General features: G+C 47.2%; 1 protein-coding gene across 8 annotated transcripts in view; it reads left to right on the forward strand.

Moving 5' to 3' along the window:
* mpp7a (MAGUK p55 scaffold protein 7a) overlaps positions 1–23094 on the forward strand; it is a 119310-nt gene that overhangs the window by 19021 nt on the left and 77195 nt on the right. For 6 of the 8 annotated variants that reach the window (XM_076112540.1, XM_076112539.1, XM_076112544.1 and 3 more), the window contains 2 exons: positions 6659–6831; positions 19719–19837. In XM_076112540.1, the coding sequence (XP_075968655.1) occupies positions 6795–6831; positions 19719–19837 (156 nt within the window). In that variant the 5' untranslated portion in view covers positions 6659–6794. Of the gene's footprint in view, positions 1–1460; positions 1547–6658; positions 6832–19718; positions 19838–23094 lie in introns of all 8 variants that reach the window. The other 2 variants (XM_076112541.1, XM_076112542.1) reach the window with 2 other exon arrangements.

Raw genomic sequence — 23094 nt, forward strand, 5'->3', positions numbered from 1 at the left:
CAGAATTACACACTCTGCAACTTTCCACAATAGTTTTTTCCCCCCCCACAATGTGTGGTCTGGAGATGTTTAGTGAGCCGACTGCTCCCTCTAGTGGCCACATGTTGTCGTTGCATGTTGAAAGGAGACTGCACTCTGCAGTGAGTAACATTGTAGGTGGTTTGAGTGTTATTCTGTAAAACTAATAAGATGAGTAAAGAATTATAGATTGAATTCCTTTTAGTTCGGTCTAATTTGTGTTTCGCAGAGTTCCCACCATGTATGGACATTTCTGGAAGGACATTGTCATCAGTGAAGGTTCTGTGCAACAAGTTTATTGTTGTATAGGATGATCAGAAATAGCTTCAAGAGCCAATACCGTGGAAATCATGTCTGGTCAAACAGACGCAACACTTTTAAAAGAGCCTTTTAATACTCTTTGTTTATTTTATTTTAACTGGGAAGGACAAATACTCTGTCTTTCTCTCTGTTTACAATAGAGTTGTATTGTGAGGTCCAAAAAAAAAAAAGAAACAGAAGGAAGGGTGGAGCCCCGTGAGCCCTCAGGCAGGAAAAGAAACTTGAGTTTCAGGTTGAGCCGACACACCTGGTGGGCGGGTTTCATCCTGCACGGGAGGTTTTAGTGTGCGTTGCTCTGTGATAGTGTAGTGGCAGTGCCAGAAGCTGCTGTTTGTGTTGCAGGAAGAAAGTATCCCGGTAAGTTCCCCCCCCCCCCCCCCCTGCACAGCTTTCGTTTCCATTTATTTTTTGTCCTGGTTGTCTTCATGACCTGCGTTAGCGTAGCCTCTTCTTTGTTCGGTCGGATCAGATCTCTTAAATCTGTGGAATGTCTTTTTTTATCTGAGAACGGGTGTCTCTGTGGTGACGGGAATACTGTAAGGACAAAGTGACTTCAAATTGTGGTGATTTTCTACATTATTTTGGTTACACGTATGGAACAGCACAGATGTAAAGCCTTAAAGCCAGTTTGACACATCCGCCAGACATTCATTGTAGTATTCTGCAATAAATATCTAGCACACGAGAGACTTACAGTCTGTCACCTTGTGCCCTGACTCATATTCTTCCATATCAGTGAGCCCAGAGTTCCTGAAACATCGGTTCATTTCTCTTGTAAATTACACAGATCTCAATGAAATGTTCCAGCCAGTTGCGGCGTTGTGGTTCGTCTGAAAGGAGCGAGAATGACTTCATGCGTCTGGAAAGACAGGTTGACCTGAACACAGATTCCCGTCTGTGTGTGCTAACAACACACATGTACGTACACATGAGCGGCTGTGTTTTATGTGGAAACACTGGACCGCTTACGAGCAACACGTGGCAATAGTTCTGATCCTGAGCCGTCAATAAAAAAATCCTACCTGAGACCAAGACGAGAGAGCCGACTATTCCCATTTCTCTGTCAACCTCCAACCGCATTTGCTCCCCTAATCTGTTTCCATATGCTTTTTTTTTTTTAGGAGTTTTATGAATACACTACGGCTCATCCTTATTACCACTCCTCCTCCTCCTCCTCCAGTCATTCCAGGAGCGTCGGCCGTGCCAGGTACCGCTGAGCCTTAATTTAAGCGGCCCCAATCCCTCGTAAAGCTAACGGCTATTAACGAGAAGTCGCATGGCACGCGCCTGGAAAACGCAGGCCTGTCACGCGCCTCACGCTTAATAGGAATCGACGTGGTGACATCTTGGCAGCGCCGCGCCGAGCCAGGAGAAAGACATTATTCGACGATGTGTTTTTCCACAGAAGAAACAGAAAACGCTGGCATCAGGAGGACTTTCTTATGTCTTTCAGTTTCAAAATGTCATGCGGATGAACATTCCTCTCCGCCACGGTTTAATACATTGCAATTATGCACAGCCCATTGAAATGTAGTTCCACCGTGTGCCCGCGTGTAAATGAATGTTCGCCGCTACCACAGCTGGATACGCTGCAATTACACCCTTACGATTGTGTCATGTAGGGTTGTGTGCATGTGGCTGTAACTCTATCTACTTCTGTCTGTCTGACTTTGCACTTTGCGGTTCCTCAAAGCCAATATGATGTAGAGTAGCTGAGATACAAATTGATTTTACATCCAATCTGTCTTCACAGCTACCCCATACCAATACCCCAAGAGCTGAAGCTCCCCAACGGGGCCCGAAGTAGAAGAACAGAGTTTTTCCATCAAAGCAAAACCACGCGGTAGCACACCTCTCTTCTTCTGTCTCGCTCACGTCGAGCTCTTTTCTAAACGGATATTTAGGAGCCTGTTTTCGTGTACTGGGAGACTGTGTGCTTTGTGCCGCCTCTGTTGACCTTTCGTGTGAGCGCGCAAGAACATGCAAAAGGCAAGATAGCGTACCCATTTTGTATCTCGATAACGATATGCGTCACAGTTACTGTAATTGGTCTGTATGAAACAGCCACGTGGTTTGGGATAGTCTTGTGTGAAATGAATACTTGACAGATGAAAAGTATTTTGTCACTTAATTAAGAACAATAGTGGAAAATAATCCAATTTTCTGAAAAATTTGATCTAGAATACGCGCGCTTTTATCAATTTAGACGTCGTAATTGTGTTTCACAATCTTTCGATCTATGATTTCATCCCGATATGATTCCAATTAAAGGAAATAAATAGTCATATTGAATTATTGCCCAGCCCTAGTCCATGGTTTATTCCATCAGTACCAAAATGAATGGAATACCTAGTCAGTTTTGTAATTTTTCTTTGCTTATTCTTTGATCGGATAATCTCTCATTTATATCAAAATCTTGCTCTATTGTTTCGGCACAGTTCTAGTATGGCTGCTTACTTTGGCTTCAATTGGCAAAAAAAAAAAAAGCCCCCAACAGAACTTGCCTTCTGATTGGGGTTAATATTGGAGAGATTCATGAAAACTAAAAAGTAACAGCACATTGGACAATAAAACCTGATCTTCTTAATTTTACGAAGGACTTAAGATAAGTGGAGAACCAAAGCCTCACAATGTTGCAACACACGGTACAGAATTGGTAACCTGAGCAGGTGTCACGCCGACTGCCAAATAGATCATCTGTCGTCTCAGCAAGGACGGATAAACTCGGCGGATCGGAGCGGATCCCCAGACGTTGTAAAGCCGGTGGGTCGCTCTGGAGCGAACCGGCCCTTCGAGCCGTAACCAGAGCGGGTGTGAGAGCGGTTCCGTTGGATTGGCGTCTGTCATGCGCTGAAGAGGATCAGTGTCGTTCACGGTGGCCCAGTATTACCCGTGCCGGTTGCTGGCCTTCCTGTCACTTGATTGCGGGACAATCCAGGACAGAAAAACCCAACACCCCGAGTAGCACCCGGGGAGGTTTCAGCGGTGCTGAATGGCAGAGTTGACCTCTGGCTGTTGTAGCACTTCAGGCCCTCCCCTCGGGATCTTGTCGTCTTCTGACAACGTGCTCTGAACGGTGATCCTTCCACGGTCCAGTCCGCCCTCGTGAGGAAGGGAAGAAGCAAAAGGCAGAACAGTAAAACTGATACAAAGTTCTCTACTCAAAGCATATTTTCCTTTTGTTTAAAGGCACTTAAGAAATGACAGGTCTTCAGTCATTTCACCTCCTGACTCTGTTATTCCCGTCACTAACTTCATCAACATCCAGCTGAGAGTCGGGCGGCTCCGCCCCTCGACCTCCCAGCTGGACGGACAGGCTTGTTTTTGAATAGAGAGGAAGAATAACAGTCTTCCACACCTCCCTGTTTCCATCCTTCCACCCATCCATCCATCACCCCGGGCTATTTTCTCTGTAAACACTGATTCGACCTCTAGTTTCACACTCGGAACACGACTAAGCAGACACAGACGGCGTGTCCTGACATCCATACATGCAGGTCTTTTGTTGGGGGGGGAGAGGTGCTCCAGGTCCCGTCTCAGCTGGGTTTACTCCCTGCAGTGGTGAACGTTCCCACTAGATGGTGGCAGAACCATTTGAAGATGTCAGACTTCACAGCACAAGAGGCTGCAATTAAGCGAGCCCCAGCTCTCGTCCACATGGTGTCCCTTTTCTCCCCCCGTGACCATCTGATATTGTGTGATCTGAACAGACACGGTTAGAGCATTCTGACAGCGGGGAATGTTTCTTCAGGCCTGTCTATTATGATCCTTTTGGGCCCTCTTAAAAAGTCCCAGGTGTTCCCGGCTCTGGGACATGCTTCCTGGCCCTCTGAAAGCTCCCTCAAATGGAAAGATGGATCCCTTGTCAAATTGGGGAATATGTGGTCATTCCCCCCCTTTTTTTTTTTTTTTTTTTTGGATGGAACCAAAGACCGAACGACTGATATTACAGCGCGGCATACCTAAAGAGAATTCATGTCCCTTGTCTTTTCCTCAAGTCTGTCATTCCAATCACAAAGCCTTATGACAAAACCGTGCTCTGCGAAACACTGAACTGATTTAGCATGGGTCAGTTCTCTTGGCGCGAGCGCAGTGGCTGTTAGCTTCGGTTCCCCTGTTCAAACCGGCCTGCTGGAGAGATTTTGTGGTCACTGCTCGAGGCGCCGTTGCCCTTCTCTGCTGGTCGCCTTAACCTCTTTTACTGAAGTATACAAAGAGCCGAACAGAACCGACCTCCGGTTTCGCCAGGTTTGTGCTCATCCAAACGACTGACAAATCTGGCCTGCAAATTGACGCTGGCGTGACAGCGTAAGCGAGGGTTCTGAGTCCCAGATCTCCTCTCGGTGGAAAATCAATCCCCTCTTAAGTGCCGTTTGATGAATGCACCACATTTTGAACGTCTCAATCCAGACAAAAAAAATATCCTTTTCTGATGCGCTCTTTTAATGGCTTGCTTACCTGCTCACTCAGGCATCTTCTGGACCGTATTGTCGAGATGCTTTTTCCACAAGGCTCCACCCGGGGGTCTGCCGGGCCCTGAGGTGAGTTCTCATCGCATTATGTCAGACAGGCGTGGTAGCGCTTCGCCACGTGGGCTGCGGCCTTGGCAGGTTTTTGAGCCTCGACCTCTGCGTGTGTTTGTACAAAAACGCCAGGAAGTAGTCAGTCCGGTGCATCCGTCACTGCGGGGGCTAGACTGAGAACGCAGTCTAGCCGCAGTCTTGACAGAAAACGCATTTGTTTTGAATTTCCGCTTCCACATTTCGGCCACGTGGAGTTGGACGTGAAGTCACAGCAATTCAAACTTCCAAGTGTGTGTGTGTGGCCGACACCACCGAACCGTTGATGGGAGGGGTCCCAATGAGCCGGGAGGGCGCAGGTGTCTTGGCGGTCCCCGTCTGCAGCCAAGCGGTTCAGCCGTATAGCCCCACTGCGACTCAGTGTCTACCCACAGCCGGTGTTTACAACTCTTATCAACATGGGAGACGCAGGATGTGGCTTATCTAGCTGCTGTGTGTTTATTTTGAGCATTTTTCTTCCGGGGAAGTGAACAACTAACGGGACCCCGAGGCTGTACAGTCTGGGTAGACTGAGCTTGACTGGGCCACAGCACATGGGAGCTGACATATAACGGATCATTAAGCCGCGTGTTGTAAAGAACCGAAAGGCGCAGACCTAACTGTTTTCCATTCTCCCCGTTTCAGATAAGACTTAGCTGGGCCCTGTTGAGGTTTCTAGGGGAAGAGGCTGTGATAAATGTAGTGTACGTCGGGAGGAAGGACGGTTCTAACACAACATCCCACCTCACTCTCTCTCTGCCAATCCAGGTACGCTCGTGTGTGCCGCCCCCCCCCCCCCCCCCCCCCCCCATTGCTAGGATGATTGACAGGCTTCACAGGGCATGAGACCTACTGACCTCAGTAATTGCGATGACTAATGTAACAGGTTACATAACATTACATGTCACTCAGTCCGTTACAATACGATCACTCGCTGACCAGAACATTTCTAAAGTGAAATGCAACTATCTGGTGCACTTTGAGAGGATTTCAGCTTCTTCTCCACCTTCTCGTTTCCTGACCTACGTCTGACTCCCAAGTCTTGAGTCAGCTCTGCTCCGCTGTCTCGTCCTTATTTACACACATCGGCCGTTCTCCTCTTGTTGTGGTTCAGGAGTTTATTGTACGCCGCGACGTGTGTCCGCACATGTTCATCCAACTGCAGTGGGGAGATTTCAATGAGCCACGGGCTTTTTTTGTATCCGTGTTCTACAAACCCCTTTCTTCCTGTCCCCCCCCCCCCTCTATCTGGCTTTCCAGTTCAGCGCCATTATTTACGAAGCGATGCTTTTCCACGCCCGTTTGATTTTCTTCACAGGTCTGTTGCATTCGCTTGCTTACTTTCCCTCAGCGGATAAAGTTTCCCTTGTTTTCCGCTGGATGCTGAATAAAGCGTGTGGTAGCTGTGTGTGTGTGTGTGTGTGTTGCATTCTCTGAGTTGTAATGTGGGCGCTGGGTGAGGTGATGCTGGCTCGTGTACAAAGCAGGATGTTCAGCAACTTAGGGAAAAAGTGTTGGGTTGTAAACACCCAGAGTCAACTGTGAACGTACTGACACACACACACACACACACACAAACCGTTGAGTGAGTCATCTGCTGTCAATCGCTGGCTCGCCTACACACAAATGCATATGTGTGCTAGTATGGCAGGTATTCCTATCCCATAACACAGAACACAGTGTCCGTCGGTGACTGACACACACGTGCATGCGGCCGTCGGGCCCTCACAAGTAGGTTCTAAAATGCTGTTCTCTCGCAGGGCTCCATGGCTTAAAGCCCGCGCTCACATTCAGCCGGTCCCTGGGGAGAGCTGCCCCGAGGAGCCCACACCACCCTGACGCCCCGCTGCCACTTTCCACAGCCTGAGGGGAACCGGGAAGCAGCCGGCAGGAGCCATGCCTGCCCTGGCCACCGGAGCCGGCCACGAGCCAGGTACTGTACAGAGACCCCATCGGGCCAGGAACACAATCTCAAACGCAAGAATGTCTGCACAATGCAGTTTTTATTCACATTTTTTATGTCCACCATCACAGAAAAAAAAGCACCAATTGCGATTCCCAGTCTTACATTAAGTTAATACATTTATATTTAAGAGCCACTTAAATGTAACTTTAAATTAGAAATGATTTGCTCTCAACTTGTCTTAAAGCTGCTTTTTGTCGACCGGAGGGGCCGTTCTAAAAGCCCACTTGCACTTAATTTCGCTCCCCGACAAATCAAAAACACACCAATGCAAATGTTTGCAATTTACAGTTTAACTGTGTGTGTGTGTGTGTGTGTGTGTGTGTGTGTTGTCAGAATGAGGAACACGTCAAGCTTGTCAACGCCAAGACAGCTGCCAGAAATCACCACTTCTTCCCCCTCAGGAGCACTATCCTCCTCTCAGTCTGGCTTAATGGCCGGCTACATCATCATCTTACACACACACACACACACTCTCAGAGGACCCAACAAAGATAGCAGGATAGCACAAAGGACAAAAGGAGGACAGACTTTGTGTCCTGCCCTGATGGATAAAGAGCGTGTGGCCTTCTGCGTCCAGACTTTTAACAGAGTTGCCGTAGCCCCCGTCGTCCTGGAAAACTTCTGCAGACTAAAGTAGAAAGCCAGACCGTCAATTAGGATTAGAGTCATTTTGGGCAATTACCGGCGGGGGCTCGGGTTTCCAAATAAAACACGTAAAGACTCCTCCGGCCCATCTCCTCCACCTTCCCCCTGTGATGGTCCCGTGCAGGTGAAACGCGATGAACGTTTAGGTCACCGGTGAGGTCGCGGATACTTGTGGCTGGGCCCGGCATCGGGACTACAGGGCGTCGTACCAGCGCGTGCACAGAGCTCCGGTAGGATTACTCTCGGTATCAAAGTAACAGTTGAATTAAGAGATAAAGCTCCGTTGGGATGATGGATCTGAAATCTGTCGTATTTATGTTGTTCTGCAAGAGACAAAACTTTGAGCCACGTCTGTTGTTGGTCAGATCAGGTAGAGCTTGAGACGGTCTAATAAAACAATATTTGAAGGAATAATGACCGATCTATACATCTACCCTCTTCTCCTCCTCCTCCTCCTCCTCCTCTACTAATTCTCCCTTAGTAGATTATTCAAAGTTATATCATGCAGTTGTCTTGTCCTGGTTGTAAAGGCTGCTTTACAGTTGAGTGATACATATTCAGTGAACTTGCTTAATTAATGGAATAATACTCTTCTATTGCATTTAGAATGATCCATAATAGAAGTAAACACTATCCACACCAACAATTAATAAGTAAACACATGATCAGGGAGGGGGATTAAACCTATTATGTGACATGTGTATTGGGAATAATGGGGTCAGCCTGACCAGTTAGGGCAACCAGGTTCCAAAACCATCTCAGTGTGGACTCAAAATGAGAAAATACAAAACAAAAACAGGCAGATTTCTATTAATAATTGCTAATGTTGAGTCAGTGATTTCCGCTCAGAAGGACTCGGATTACAGAACTCTGTTGTCCACAAAAAAATGAGGCCAAAACGATTATTTTGATCATTATTGGGATCACGATTATCTAGTTTTTATTGCACTTTCACGTGCTACATCCCTGTTAATGTACAAACCTTTGCATCAAAATCAGATTTAAAATAAGGTTCGTCTTCACCTGAATTTAGTGTGTTTTTGCCTCTCTGCTCTACATTCTTGATGTAGAGCACCCCCGGTGGCTAGTGTAGGAAGCGTGTGATCTGCAACTAATATTCGATTAAATGTGCAGCCGCACAAAAAACAGAGTGCCCTCTTAAAAGATGTGATCATCTCCGTAAACTAGAAGTCCCAGACATATTACATAATGCATGTTTGACTCCCTGTGTCACTCGCTAGTCATTCGGCCAACGGTCACTCTGTTCCCGCTGTGTTTAGCAGAATAATAAGAAAACTAGAAAAATCAAAGCGCCATGAATTTGTTATACAACTGGAGGTAATCATGCCTCCAGTTCTCTTTATGGATGGCGGAGGACGTGGCTGACTCATCTTTTTTGTGTGAAGGACCTCGTCCACGTCGGCTGCAGCGGGACCCTCTGCGTTACTCCCGGGGATTTTGGCACGTAGGCAGTAACACCTCTGCAGACGAGCATAAATCCACCAAGGCTAACAATACCTCCTCCACATGCGCCGGCTGCCAGTAATCACAGAGAGAGACATGACTGGATGTTGCCAGTGCCTTACCTTCTTTTCATTAGCAGCCCTGCCATCTGCAGACCCGTCACCACACACACACACGCACACACACACACAGAAGATGAAGTACCGTGCTGGCGCTTTTAACATAATGGGGAAAATATTATCATTAATTTCACTATTCTTTAGTAGCAGCTCTCCTATTTCATCACCAGATTTTGGATGTGTAGATCTTATTAAAACGCTCATTATTGGAGTGTTTGGAGAGCAAACACGTGGGCAGACAAACGGAGAGCATATGTAAAATCACACTCGCTCTCTCTCTCTTCTCGTCCCCCCCCCCCCGTCTCGGCCCACATAAACAAAAGGCCTCTGTGTGAATTAGATTCTAATAAATGAGACCGAAAAAACGTGAAAAACAACAAAGTGTTGGAAAACTGACCTTTTTAAATATATGAGTACGGGGAGAGCTGGAGAGAACGTCCTGGTGATTGGGTTACCGTGGACTCATTTCACTGTGTGACTTTCATGAAGGCTTTGGCAGCAGATTAATGACGGGGGGGGGGGGGGGCTTTCAGTTGATGATGCTGGCCCTGCTCTCGTTGTTTGAAACATTTTCGTCTGAATGCATCCAACCACGCTGCTCTCCGTCCTTCGCCGTCCAGAAAAGCCCCGCCCCGCCTCACGCTTTAGGACGCCCGTTCTCGGGATCTGATACACAAACGCACACCAGTTCACATTCTAATAAGGCGGCCAAGAAGAGACGGACAGTTAGCTTTTAATCGTGCGAGCACCTCACAGGGCTGATAATGGGCAGCCCGCTCCGCAGTGGTGATAAGTCAAAGCTGTGCTCGGATTAACCTGAACACCCCCCCCCCACTACAAAAAAGCAATGCAGCTGCTCTCCAGGTCTCTCCTCCAGACAGCTGCTGTTTAGTCGTTTCTCCTCCTGTTCAGCCGTGATGGAGCTCTGTTGCGGGCTCAGTCGGGGACAGATAACTGTTACGCCTCCACTCAGTTTGGCTCTGCTCATCTCGGTTTATTTCAGCTCCCACTCTGGGATCTTCAGACAGTCAAACCCAGCCCACTCCTCTGTCTGCTGCACACCATTTATCTCCCCACTGAGCTCCATTAGCAGCAAGGTTACGTTTCGAGATTTATTTTTTACATTGTGTGAGTGGGTGTGTGTGTGTGTGTTTTGCTGCATTTATACCAAAAACCTCTACCTACCCATGGCTAGACAGTGTGGATTGCCAGGTTGCTATTGTGTACTATTTTGAGAAATTGCCAATTTTTATCCTTTGGTTGCACCCCAAAATAGACACATTTTCAATATGTGTTTCATTAGTGATATTTGAATATTGCTGCCACAGTCGGAACCAGAACCAGACAGAGCTGCTGGAGCTTTCAGAGGCATCTGTTTTCGAGACGATGGTGAAGCAAATTCAGGGGGGGGTGGGTGGGGGTAAAAAATTAAACTAACCATCAACATCACAAACAAACTGATTCAACGGACAAAGAACCAGATGAACCCGAACGAAAAAAAACAAAAAGTCTCGGGAGGAGAAGTATCCTGGCATCTTTGAGCCGGGCGGAAAATTATATCCGAAAGCATGTCCAACATGCACATGACATGTCACATTTTCATTATTAAGGGAAGCTTCACACGCAAAATGACCGTTTGTGTATCGGTTACTCACCGCATGCTACCTTGAACTTGTTTTTCTCGCATGCCTCAATGGTGAAAAAGTCTTAATGAACTGTTGTAAAACGGGGGCCGCGACATTTAACAGCAAAAATTATACATCAAAACATCTGTTCACAAACTCCCACAGTTGACAAATGACAACAAACGTACAAATGGTCATCTTGTGGGTGAACTATTCCTTTTAAGCCGAGTTTCGGCAACCAAAAGCTGATGCCTGGTTGCCAGCCTTGCAACCACTTTTAAAAATGAGTGTTTTTTTTTACCATTGCACCATCACAGGATGTCCAATCAAAGTGCCGAAAATCGGAATGTTGAATTTCAAGTTATCATTCTTGTCCTTTCTAAGTTAATGACTACTGCATACATACTTGTCCCATCTCTTGATGAGGGTTGTGCGGTAATGGCAGCTCGCTGTCTGCGGATGAGGAGCTCGCTCAATTGCTCCAACGTCCCCGCTCTCCCATCAGAGACCCTCAAGACGTACAACATCTGGTTGATGTCACTCGGAGGTCAGCGAGCCTCCTGGAGTGAGAGTGGGTGTTTGCTCCTTGTAGCCCCATTTCCTCCCTGCTTCTGCAGTTTTGTGGTAGAATGGTCCGTTTGGTGGGGGAGAGGTAGAACGGGGTAGATATCGGCGATTTAAAGCCGGAGAACTCAGAACGAACAGCTAGGTTTAAACCCAGTTTAAACTTATTCAAACTAGCATGTAATTCCTTTGAATTTGTATATTTACCTTTTTAGTATATTCTATATATATTCCTGTGTGGTGTCACACAACCACTGTGTCTCGTGAGATTGAGGTACGGCTTGGAATTTGATGTCCTGGCTCCAGTACCGCCATTATCCTGAAAAGCTTCTCCCGAAACAATGCCAATGGGCCATATATCCTTGGAAATACATCCTGCTGTCTTAATCAGTGATGGCCTTTTTACGAGCTTCTGGCTTAGGTCCTGAGGATGAGACAGTCGGACAAGGTTGTCCTCATCAACAGTGTTTCTTTATGTCATGTGTTTGGAAAAAAAGAAAGAAAAGTCAGATTTCTTTAAACTCTTAAATATCTTTATTAGTGCCAGCCTCAAAACTCCAGCATCAGTTGGGATAATATGTCATTTGTAGTCATGACTTTTCTAATTTTCTAAGAAAGCCTTCGTTCACCTTTCACGGCAGCTGGATTCTCAAAATGTCTCGATCACCCTAAATTCGCGGCTCACGTATCGCACCGAAATCCATCTGGTCAGTCTTCAAGAAATTTGAGGTTTGTGTCCGAACCACAGCGTCACGGACCAATTGGCGTCCCGTGAGGAGCTACTGGCAGCCACGCCGGTGTCTTCGGTGCGTGTCGGACGAGATGGAGAGGCGACCGTTCGTTCTAAACGACAATGGCGGCCCCTGAAGAGGTTAGTTTAGATGCTGCAATAGCATCAGTTATGTCGGATCTGGAGAGCATTCCTTCACCGAAAGAAGAGCAAAGGACGACACTGAAGGCTTTTCTCAATGGAAGAGATGTTTTCTCTCTTATCCCGACTGGCAAGAGTTTGATTGACACATGGTTCATACAATCACCTGTCAGGTATTTTTTTAAAGTGCCCTCCCTTTTCCAAAAAGTTTCAAATGACGACTTCTTACACGGGTCAGGTGAACATACATTTTGATGAACTAAACTCTCAGGAACATCCATGAAAATGAGGTTATTAACTGAATCCGATACATAAAGCTGTGGCCAGCCCTGCTCGGTGAACGAGACACACATTGGTGTGATTACTGATTTAGTCGTCGCGTAAAATCTGCTGGTTTTGACTGACTGGTCTGCCCAATAGTGCCGCTAACTCGACTGCCGGCTGATAAGCCCCCCCCCCCCATGTGCAATTACAGTCTCTGCATGGTGCCCCTTAAACCATACACCCGAGACCAGCCCGAACCATTTGCGCACACGCTCTCGAACACTTCTGAAGACCCCGGTGCCCTTTCATGAATCGTATTAAAGTTAACTGTGTTATTCCAAGCCGTACCTGCGTGTTCTATCAAGGTTTACGGGCCCCCACACTGCATTTAAAGATAAGGGTGGTTCAGCCATGCACAGCTGAGGAGGAGGAGGAGGAGGAGGAGGAGGAGGAGAAGGTGGGCGACACTCGCATGAAAGACTACACATGGAAACCTTGCGATTGGGACAACGCTTTTACCAGATACGCTAATAACTTACTGGCTCCATGTGTGCATGTTTGTGCGGGAGCGATAGATGAGTGATTCCAGCCATCTTATTCTCTCCAATCTTGAACTCTCCCTCCCCCCCCCTGATGGAAAAGGTGATGGCTCCATAATGATTCTGAGTTATGAGATGCAGACATTCCTATCCCTGTGTGGGATAAAATGCATACACAGAAACACAGATCTCTGAATTATATGAGCGATATGATTGGAATATAGTCATATTGTTTTTTTTTCTCTCTGTCAAGGTTAACAGTAAATTTTTCCATCCTGATGTCAAGAATCCAGAGCATCTGGCCTCGTCATAGGGAAGGTTGGGGGAGGACTTATGGTGGTGGTGGTTGTGGGTTGGGGGGAGCTGGGGAAGGAAGGGGGGTGGCGTTCCTCTGGGAGCTTCCATTTGTCGTGGTCCCTGGCCGGTAGCCGGCCCTGTGCCGCAGTGATACAGTACTGAAACACAACGATTTGTTGCCACTGGAAGAGCTCCCTGTTTCCAGTTACATCAGAATGAAAATTTCCACATCATTCTAGCAACAAAAAATAAAAAAACACAGGCAAAGGAAGCAGATGTAAAAGAAAGAAACCAAGTGAGTGCGAGTGAGAGTGAGAAACAATGACTTTTATTTGTTTGAATACGAAGAATTCTTTCTGTTTTTGTCGGGGCAGGATCACATCCTCCCCTCTTCCCGTCCAAGGCACACAGGCTACTAAATCGGTCACTGGCGGGCATTACATGCTCACTTGCATTAGAGAGAACCTGCTTTACAGGACACGTGCGCCACTTGACAACCAGGCAGTGGGGGGATGTTGAGTAATAGCCTGCGACTTTGAGAGTGAGGCGGTTGAAAGATTTAGAGAGCAAATTCAAAGCGCAAAATTTGCGCCGCCATTAACGCACGATCGGAATGAAAGCCTTTCGGGTGGTTTTGGCTCGCCCCGCCCCCGATGTCCCTGGAAGACTTGCTTAAAAAAATATGCAGCTGGCCTCGGCTTTGGACAGAACATGCGGGCCTGAGCCAGAGAAGTCTGCCGCTGGTCCACTGCCACAATAAGCAGAGGTGGCAGGTCGTTTTGGACGCGGCTAGGTTGTTGTGGCGTCTGTGTTTTGTGTACCGTGTTAGAGTGAATCTAAGCTTAGCTTGCTTGGGCTGGGCCAAACTCGGCCTCCTCCGCAGACATCGGGAGCTTCCATCCTGGCTTTAAACAGACAACATCTCATATATCTGTTTTTATCCACAATGCTGTCTCTTGTCGTCATTCGTCTGCCCGGATAGATATTCCTAACCTTTTGTCTTTCCTCCAGTATCAATGTGTCTCACTTGCCATCTTTCCTTACATTATATATCATTTGTGAATTGGAGGGAAATTTAACAACTCAGACCTGGACAAGATACCGAGTTCCCTTACTTTAACTCCCAGCCACGTTGCAGGTGCTTCCACTCAAGCCTCGCTCGTCTTGCGGTGTGATCGTTAGAACCGTTGTAGCCGAACACACGGCTGGCTCTCTTGAGGGATCCTATGTGCATTCAATTATGCTGATTAGACTTGTACTTTTGTCCCGGAGCTCTGTTTTCAATGTGCTGACAGCCCTTTGAAGCGTAAAGGTGTGACGAAGCATGGAGCAGAGGACGGGGCGGGGCACTTGCTACGTGATACTCGATGGCATGTTGAGAATGAGATGAAATGAAGTAAATGCCTTTTGAAAAGCTTGGCCTATATCCTGGCGCTGAAATGCAACTTTTGATAAGGTCCTGCAACCTGGATTCTTTTGTGCTCCCCCTGAATGAAGCATGATCTCAGCAAGGACCCGATTCTTTATAGGCCCTGAAATGACACACAAGCAGAGTTCAGCCCGCGGTAGTGAAACAGTCGATATATGATCGGAGTGACGGTTGATTGCACCTGGACCGGCCCACTGTGCTTGCTGAAGTCATTTTTCCATGCCGTGGAGATCGAAGTAACATCTTGCAAAAGCCACTCGCTCTTTTTTTTTTTTTTTACCCCTCCCAAACGGTGGAGCTATTCAGAAACCGTGACGCTGAAATATCATTGAAGATGGCATTTGAGGGCTCAATCCCCTGGCCTGAAGCGGTTCAGTCTTTGTAACCGGTAATGTGAGGCTTGTGGGCTTGAACGGAGCACGGATTCCTGCTGTTCCGTTCATGGCCCAGCCTTTATATATTACGTGCCTTCCCTGATTATATCCCAAGTAGAACACATTGTAAGTTATGTTTTAAAGATCACAGCGTCTGCTCGGCTAATGCATCTTGTAATTCTATATAATTTTATGTCTGGAAGGTGAAGGCATGGCCGCTTAATCCAGATAACCAATGCTGTGCTTTTTCCCTGCTCCGGCGTGCTCCTTTGCTAGAAAGAACGTTTTTAAAAGGGGTCAGGCTCTGGTAGGCTTCAGGACAGAACAGAAGCGGGACGGGGGCAGCGGGCTGATGACGTATCAGTCCTGTGTTGGCTGTGAACAAGGGGCCCTAAACACTTCTCCTTTTGTTTGGCACCTGACTCGGGTTAAATCCATCTTCCCGCCCACTGTCTGTCTCGACTTTCTCCCTTCGGAGGGAAAACGTGTTTACACTAGTGCGGGAGTCATCGCTGTTATTGTTATTTCTTGCCGTTGCAGAAAGCCATCACTCCGCGGACTTTTCATGGTGTTCCTTTTGTCCTGAGTGTCATCATTCTTCCTCTGTCTGCGCACACGCTTTAATCAGATGTTGTTTATGCCGGTATGTATCTCAGACGTCGCGTTCATTCACTGATTCTGGCTTCAATTTGTTTTCCCGTCGCTGCCCTGTCTCCGTCTGCCTGTCCCTCCACTCTCGGATGGAGAGTGAGGGGGTGAATCAAGGCCTTGAGTGGATTAGGCGACGCAGTCTGCAGCTGCTTCTCTTCCCGCCACCCCTATCTGCCGCCCTTTATTCTGTACAAATGGCCCTCGCACGTTCACAGTGCGGCGTTTTGAAATACTGAGGCGCTCAGAAAGCTCCCACGTGTTGTCACAGTTCTCTGTAGCAGTCTGGTGAGCCTCACGAACATTGCGCCTCTCTAAATGTGTCCCCGAATGATATATGAGGGAGTTCAATAACTCATTCGGCACCTGGGAGAAAGCGAAAGTGGGGGGGGGGAGGAAATTGAGTCGAAACCCAGCGTTCATTTCCTGCATCCGAACAAGTTAATTTTCACCGGACAGTTTGTCTTTATGTGTGTAGATCAGTTACAAGATGGAAGTAGGGGTCCCCCAACATGTAAAGTTATGGACAGACTGATAAATCTGTCTCGGCGGCCCATGTGGTCTAGTCTGGCGTGTAAGTAAACGGCGCCTAAGTTACAATGTCATATTTTAGAACCCATACAAGCCCTGTGTTTGTGGATTAATCCCTGTAATGTCTTGCTTTGCCCTAGAACTCCTCCATTGACCTGTGCCACTAGCAATTTGATGCATATCATGTTTAATGCATTTCATTGTCTGGGATTTGTGTGTGTGTGTGTGTGTGTGTGTGTGTTTTACATAAAAGGGATCTGTGAAAAACACTGTTATTTTCTTTAACCGCTGTTGAGGTGTAGGCGTGAGAGGGGAAGTGCTGTTTGGCAGTTTAAGTGGTCACTTCCTCCGTACGGGAAGCTTCGGAGGCCCCGGGCCCTCTCCGGTTTCTCTGAAGACCGTTTCGGCCATCCGGCGCAACATCATGCCGGTCTTCAGGACCTTTCTGGGCAGGGCTGGGCCAGCACTGGCCACAACAGAACCTCGTGGTCCACTACAAGACTACTGCCAGGTCCGCTACACACACACACACACACACACACACACAGCCGCCGCACGAGAGGGTCCAGAATAGTCCGGCCAAAACAAACCGAATGAAGCCAGACCAGCCCTGCAAGAAACAAGGCGGTCCACCCTTTAGCGGTGGAGGGTTGGCGCAATCATGTTCCCTTTCTTCTTCTTCTTCCCCCCTCTCTCATTTTGTCTGCCACTGTTTGCGCTGGACATGGTTTCTGATGTTACAGACCTATACGTATGTGTCGATACATCTGGCCCTGGATTCAGTTCTCTTTTCCACTTTTTTATAGTGTCCACACAGTGGTTTTACCACCACTGTGGTCACTCTTTGGCTCATTTCCTTTCTCTCCCTCCATTTCTCCTCCTCGCTTGTCCAGCCATACATTCTTACATTTAATTTCAGCTTTGCAGAGTCCTTGTTTAGCTCTTGGCTCCTCTGCAGCTCTTTTTCTGTTGTTGTTTGAAACTCTGGTTCACAGGGTTCAGCCTGACACAGTGACCCCCAGAAGACGAGCACAGTGGCAGCTTGTATTTTATCCATTCTCCCCATTATGCCGATTATTTCTTTGTTTCCCATAAGGCGGCGTTGGCGAGTGTTTAGGCGAGTGTTTAGGTCGTCCCAGCATGAATCGGGAGGAGTTGTTGTCAGAAGGAATAAAGAATTGAATCATTGCGAGTGCAGACAGGAGGGGAGACATTGCACCTGGGGAGAAAAATGCTTAGGGACTCTCACTCTCTCCTTTCCTCCCTCGCTCCCTTCATCCCCTCCTACTGGTATCTCACCGCTGCCAATAGTAATGACATTACCATATCTCCCCCCACACACACACACATTCACCGCCCTTCCTACACCCCTCACCTCATCCCATGTGTCTTTAAAAAGAATGTCTTTATATATATATATATATATATTATGTGAGATGTTCTGTTGGGAGTTGTAAATGTTTGAGGTTGGCTGGTGATGAGGACCACAGAACCAGGCGTCGGATGATCACACATACCGGGGGACAATATCACACACCGAGCTTGAGTAAAACCACGTGGGGTCGCTGTGATGGCTGGTGCACATGTGTCATGTCTATAAAAACCCCTCTCTCTTGTATTCCAGTGGCTTTTTTCCTCTCCTTCTTTCTCAACCACAGTGCTGTTGTAGCAGTGAGGCATGAGGCGCTAACACTGCACAGAGTCCACGTCGTGACCCGCGGAACAGGGAGGGAATATCCTCTTGATGCTCATCGATCTCCCCCTGAAAAACCTCCCAAATGGAAAGCAGAGGGTTGAGAGTGGCACATGACATCCATCCATCCGACTGCCCAGCAGCAGCACATGGCATGACATGAGCCAAGCGGTCGGCGCTGCCAGCACACACTTGCTCTAACCCAGTCAGAGCACCCCGCCAGTTCAGTCAGCCAGTCATTCATCCAGCCAACGACGTCAACCGTTGTTTTCAATCCATCATTTTTCAGGCTACGAATTACTCCGGTTGCGTCTGTGGAGCCTTTTTATTTCTTCTTCTTTTTTCTTTTTCCTCCTCCATCCTTCCTCTCTTCCACTCTCGTCCTCCGATGAAAGACACTCTCGGAGAGGTAGCCAAGTTGCTCGAGTTTGTTTTGACGTTTCGATGGCTCCTCCGGGCGAACGCGTTTGGAGTTTCTTCACATAAGTAGTGTTTTCAAAAGGTTTTCGACCACCGCGTGGTGGTTGTCTTTTGATGAGTTTGAATCTGGAGGGGGGGGCTTTTAATGGTGCATTTATAAAGGGGGTCTTTGATGCAAACAACCCAGCTTGACTGCACTCTGTATGGGCCTGACCCCTGGTTTAGTGGATCACAGCCACCCTGAAGACCAGAACAGAGCAACAAACGCGTATCTGCTACTACTCTCCATCGGTTATGCTCCAGGACTCTGTTGTGTTTGGAAGGGACCGCGCTCACACGCTGGTTTTGCGCTTCACCTCCTCCCCTCGGCTTAATCTTGAAACCATCAGCTCCGCAGTCTGGTGCTCTGTAAACTGAATTTGAAATAGTCATCTTTTCATTTTTTTTATAAGCTTGGTTAGTACAACCTCAGAGGGCCTTGCAGATTTCTGCGTGTGTCGTTCTGAAGCGTCGCTCATGCTACGGCCGGGTTAAATGCAAACGTCCACCGTCCTTGTGAGCGTCATTTTGAGTGTGGAAAAACGAAAGGATATTTCATCTTTAAATATAAATAAATACTGACAGCCACACAGAGTTCATCCTTACTACTTCTTCCAAAACTTCTGTTTAGCAAACCCACGTGCTCTTTACTCCAGAGACTGATTGTTTGCAGGCTTGAAGGATGCTTGGATGGGAAGCCATGTGTGCCATCTGTTTATAGTTCGATAAAAGGAAGGTTGATATTGAACTTTTCAACTGATCAAAAAGTGGAATTTCTAGTGTTTTTTGGGGGGGTGGGGGGGTTGTTTCTGATTGGGGACAGGACTGCAGTGTTCCTCAAACAGGAAAGGCTGGGACAATGGTGGGAAGTAGAGATTTGTGGGAAATGCTTTATTGCCTCTATGTTTCCTTTTCCTTCCAGTGACGAGCAAAAGAGCGGCGGTAACAGCCTTTTTTTTGTATTTTGTAGGTTGTAGCACGTTCAGGTGCATATTTATTTTTTGTGTGTTTATTGGACAGACAAAAGAAAAAAGATCCATAGCTGAAAATGACGCGTGTGTGAGCCTATAAGAGTACAGGCGTTCATGTGCATGTTTACAAATGCATACGTTGTCTTGACTGCGTTTATGTATTCCTGCACACGTACAGCAGTTATGCTCTGCTGTGTATTATCAAACTACAGATGTATGCACATCTGTTTCTATGCATGTGTTGTTGTTTTTTGCGTGTGACTGTGCATGCATGCAGTAATTCCTCCCACTGCCATGCTGACTCTTGATGTTTCCTCCCTCCCCCCCTCCCCCCCCCCCCCCCCCCCACCTCCGTCCACAGGTCTGTACGAGCTGCTGGCGGCACTGCCCTCCCAGCTGCAGCCCCATGTCAGCCGCCCCGAGGACAACACCTTCCTCCAGGACATGTTTGGGGAGAGAAGCCTCCACTCGCTGGTCAAGGTAAAACAAGAACAGGACACCTCCTTTCTTTTAGAGTGGTGTGTTGTGATGTTCTTCAGATTTTGATACTTTACGTTAACGCCAGGGCACTGCTGTTGTCGAAGAGCAAATTCATATCCCGTCACTGTTGAGGCACTTTATAAATGCTTACCATCAAATTAGTGATTTATATTTCCAGCACCGTAGAAAATCACGTTCTGGCAAATCCTTTAACCAGCATGCTATTCTAAAATGTTGTGATATTAAGGTTACAGTTTAACAGTTTAATAGTCATGAATAATTACATTTAGCTTGCAATCTCACCACAGGATCTGATAACTTTTAAACAAAGGCTCCTGCATATGGCCAGAGATGACGCTCCAACCGGGAGGCATAGAAAATAAACATTTAGGTGGCTTCAGAAAAGTGGATCATTTGTCTCACTGTTTTAATAATTTAAAGTTCTGTAATAAATATATTAAAAAAAAAAAAGAAATCTAAGTTATATGTCTCAGTTCAGACAGACAATATCTATTTCATCACTGGATGTGGAATCTCCATAAATCTGCGTCTCGGTCTACATTAGCCACCGCTATGGGACAGAATCCAAACTCTGTCCCCCCCCCCCACCCCTGATCCGACCTCTGCTATTCCCATAAAAAGCACGATCCCGCGTCATTCAGCCTCCCTTCCGTGCGGTCTCATTCATACATTGCTAAGTTTATTGTCATTCCGACGGCCTACCCTCCCAGATCTTCTGACTCCCCCTCTGCCAGCATGAGCGGGCCCGCGGTCCGGTTACTGCCTGTTAAACTGGATAGCCTGCAGAGTTTGTGGAGAAGATGAGCACACTTCATATCTTTATACGCTAGCAGACAGGCGGAGGTAATGAAAGTAACACATTCTGTCTGCCCGCCCTAACCTCATTTTCACTCGGGATCCTCTGCGATCGTCAGCCTCCTTTTCTTCCTCTTCTCCTGCTACTGGAAAGGGAACAGGAGGGCTTTTGTGCTTTAAATCAGCTTGTTTGTCTGTCCCTATTCAACCCGCAAATACATGGAACCACTGCTTCAGCTCGTCCTGTAGCTCACTGATGTAACCGAGAGGGCTTTATTACTCAATTTACAAAGAAAACGTCTCTAATTGGCGCTACATTTGACTGTATCCTTTGTGTATGGTCTCCATTTTGAAAGAATGCCCAACACTTTTCTCATGTGCTGGCATGATATATTCCCCTCTTTGGTGGTCTCTCTTTCTCTCCAGCCAGAATCATTATGTCACAGAGACGATTGAGAGAGAAAAATGGACATCATTTTCATCCCCTCCCTCTTGTTTTTGAAGAATTCCTTTTCTGCGTAAGCATGTTTGTTCAGGATCCAGGGTTGTAATGCGCCAACGTGAGCGTGTAAAAGTGCCTGAATTATGGCATACCTCAGACGCTGAAGCAAAACCCTGATGTCGGGTCTTGAGGAAACCAGACGGGTTTCATTTGATGCCTGGGATTGTTATGGATGGCCAAAGAATACGGCCTCTTGAACATGGATAATGATGGGCAGGGCCTGCCCATGTTCAGGCTCTCGTTCTCGGCCGGCCCCAAAGAAAACACTGCGTAGTGTGCGGCAGATAGAGTGATGCTAATGAAGGTGGCATTATGTTTCTGTGATATTTAGCCAGACATAAGGGTGGAGCACTCAATTCACCTCGCCCTCTAACCACCCCTGATTGTACCTGGCTAAACCTGCGAGAGTAAGGCCAGTGCTGTTGAAACTAGAGTGCCATTTCCTCACCGGCTCTTTACCTGGAGTACAGAAAGCTTTGCACCAATCTTGGGGAGAAGCAGATAGTTTTCCTAATCTTGATTGTACACAAAAATGATCAAAGAAGACACAAAGAGCTGCTCCACTGCTCTTATCCATTGAGAAGAGCCAGATGAGGTTGTTCAGTTATCTTGGATGCCTCCCTGAAGGTGTTCCAGGCACACATATGGAGAGGAGACCCCAAACCACTCCACACAACGTGAGGGATTAGATATCCCATCTGACCTCGGACACATTAGAAGCCCTCAGGTGCAGCTGGAGAAAGTAGCTAAAGAGAGGGAGTGTCTGGGTTGCTTTGCATAGCTTCCTAAGTGCCTATGGATGTGGATATACAGGAAGAAAAAGATGTCTCTGCAATACCAACCATACCAGTTTCAAAAGGCGGTGAGATCTTGGAAACAGTTTCTCCATCTTGTTTTTTTGTTTTAGTTGGAACTGCTTTCAAAGGGAAGCCCAACAAAAATGAGCTTAGTGATTGTGGAAAGCTGAAATGTCAGGTGTGCGTTGTGTATGCATGAAAGAAGGGTTGAAATGGTCACTGATCAACTCCCGAAAAGCCATTCCAAAATTTGAATTCCACTTTGATCACGTGCCAGCTAGATGGTGAGTGGCTCTCACTTTGGGGCCCTGCAATTCAGTAAGTATTAGTTAACCTCCAAGCTAATGTGACCCGCTTCACTATCGCTACCGTGGCAGAATGATACAGCAACAGTCATGTCTCGCCATCGCAGCCACAAAGTGATCAAATACATCAGTGAAACATCAAAGAACCACATTAGTTCTTCACCACATTGAGTTTGTTTTGACCACTTTTTTTCCTCTTCCTCTTCTGTTTAATTCAATGGAGAGAAACCGAGCTGCTTTTAGCGTCTCTTATCGTTAACGTGGAGGCATAAGTGGAAACTGCCCCGGACCAGACAAGCAGAACTACGTGTTTCCTCTGCTTTCTACTTGGTACGGAGACGCGAGCCAGCCTGTCAGCCCGTGAGCCAAATGGACAGACAGGCGGACATTGAAACACACAGAAGTACAGAACAACCATCTCGCCTTACAGCGGTGTCCAGCTTCAGGTGAACATGGCTAACGTCAGTGGCACACCATTAATAAAACCTTAATTGTCCCCTTCCTCTAAAGCCCCGCCGCCAAATCTCCACAGATTCCACCTTTTTTATTCCACAAGGCTGTGAAGGGGATACTTTGGGAATGGCTAAACAGCGAAGAGAAAACACACACACGTCATGTTAATCTGACAGACTCGGCAACCCAGGTCGCTCATATGGAAACGATCAAGCCTCACCTGGGTAATTATGAAGCATCGGTTACTGGTCAGTCTGTCTGGGGAGGAGAGGGAAGGACCAGAGGAAGAGGTGTCAAACATGGAAAGAGACACAAGAAAAAGACCTACATGAAGACCTAAACCAGACTTAAGTTCTCTCTGTTTCCCCTCACCTGCCCTCATCA

This window comes from Anarhichas minor, unplaced genomic scaffold (genome assembly GCF_050575085.1).
Source record: "Anarhichas minor isolate MPS153535 unplaced genomic scaffold, ASM5057508v1 ptg000050l, whole genome shotgun sequence".
Taxonomy (NCBI): domain Eukaryota; kingdom Metazoa; phylum Chordata; class Actinopteri; order Perciformes; family Anarhichadidae; genus Anarhichas; species Anarhichas minor.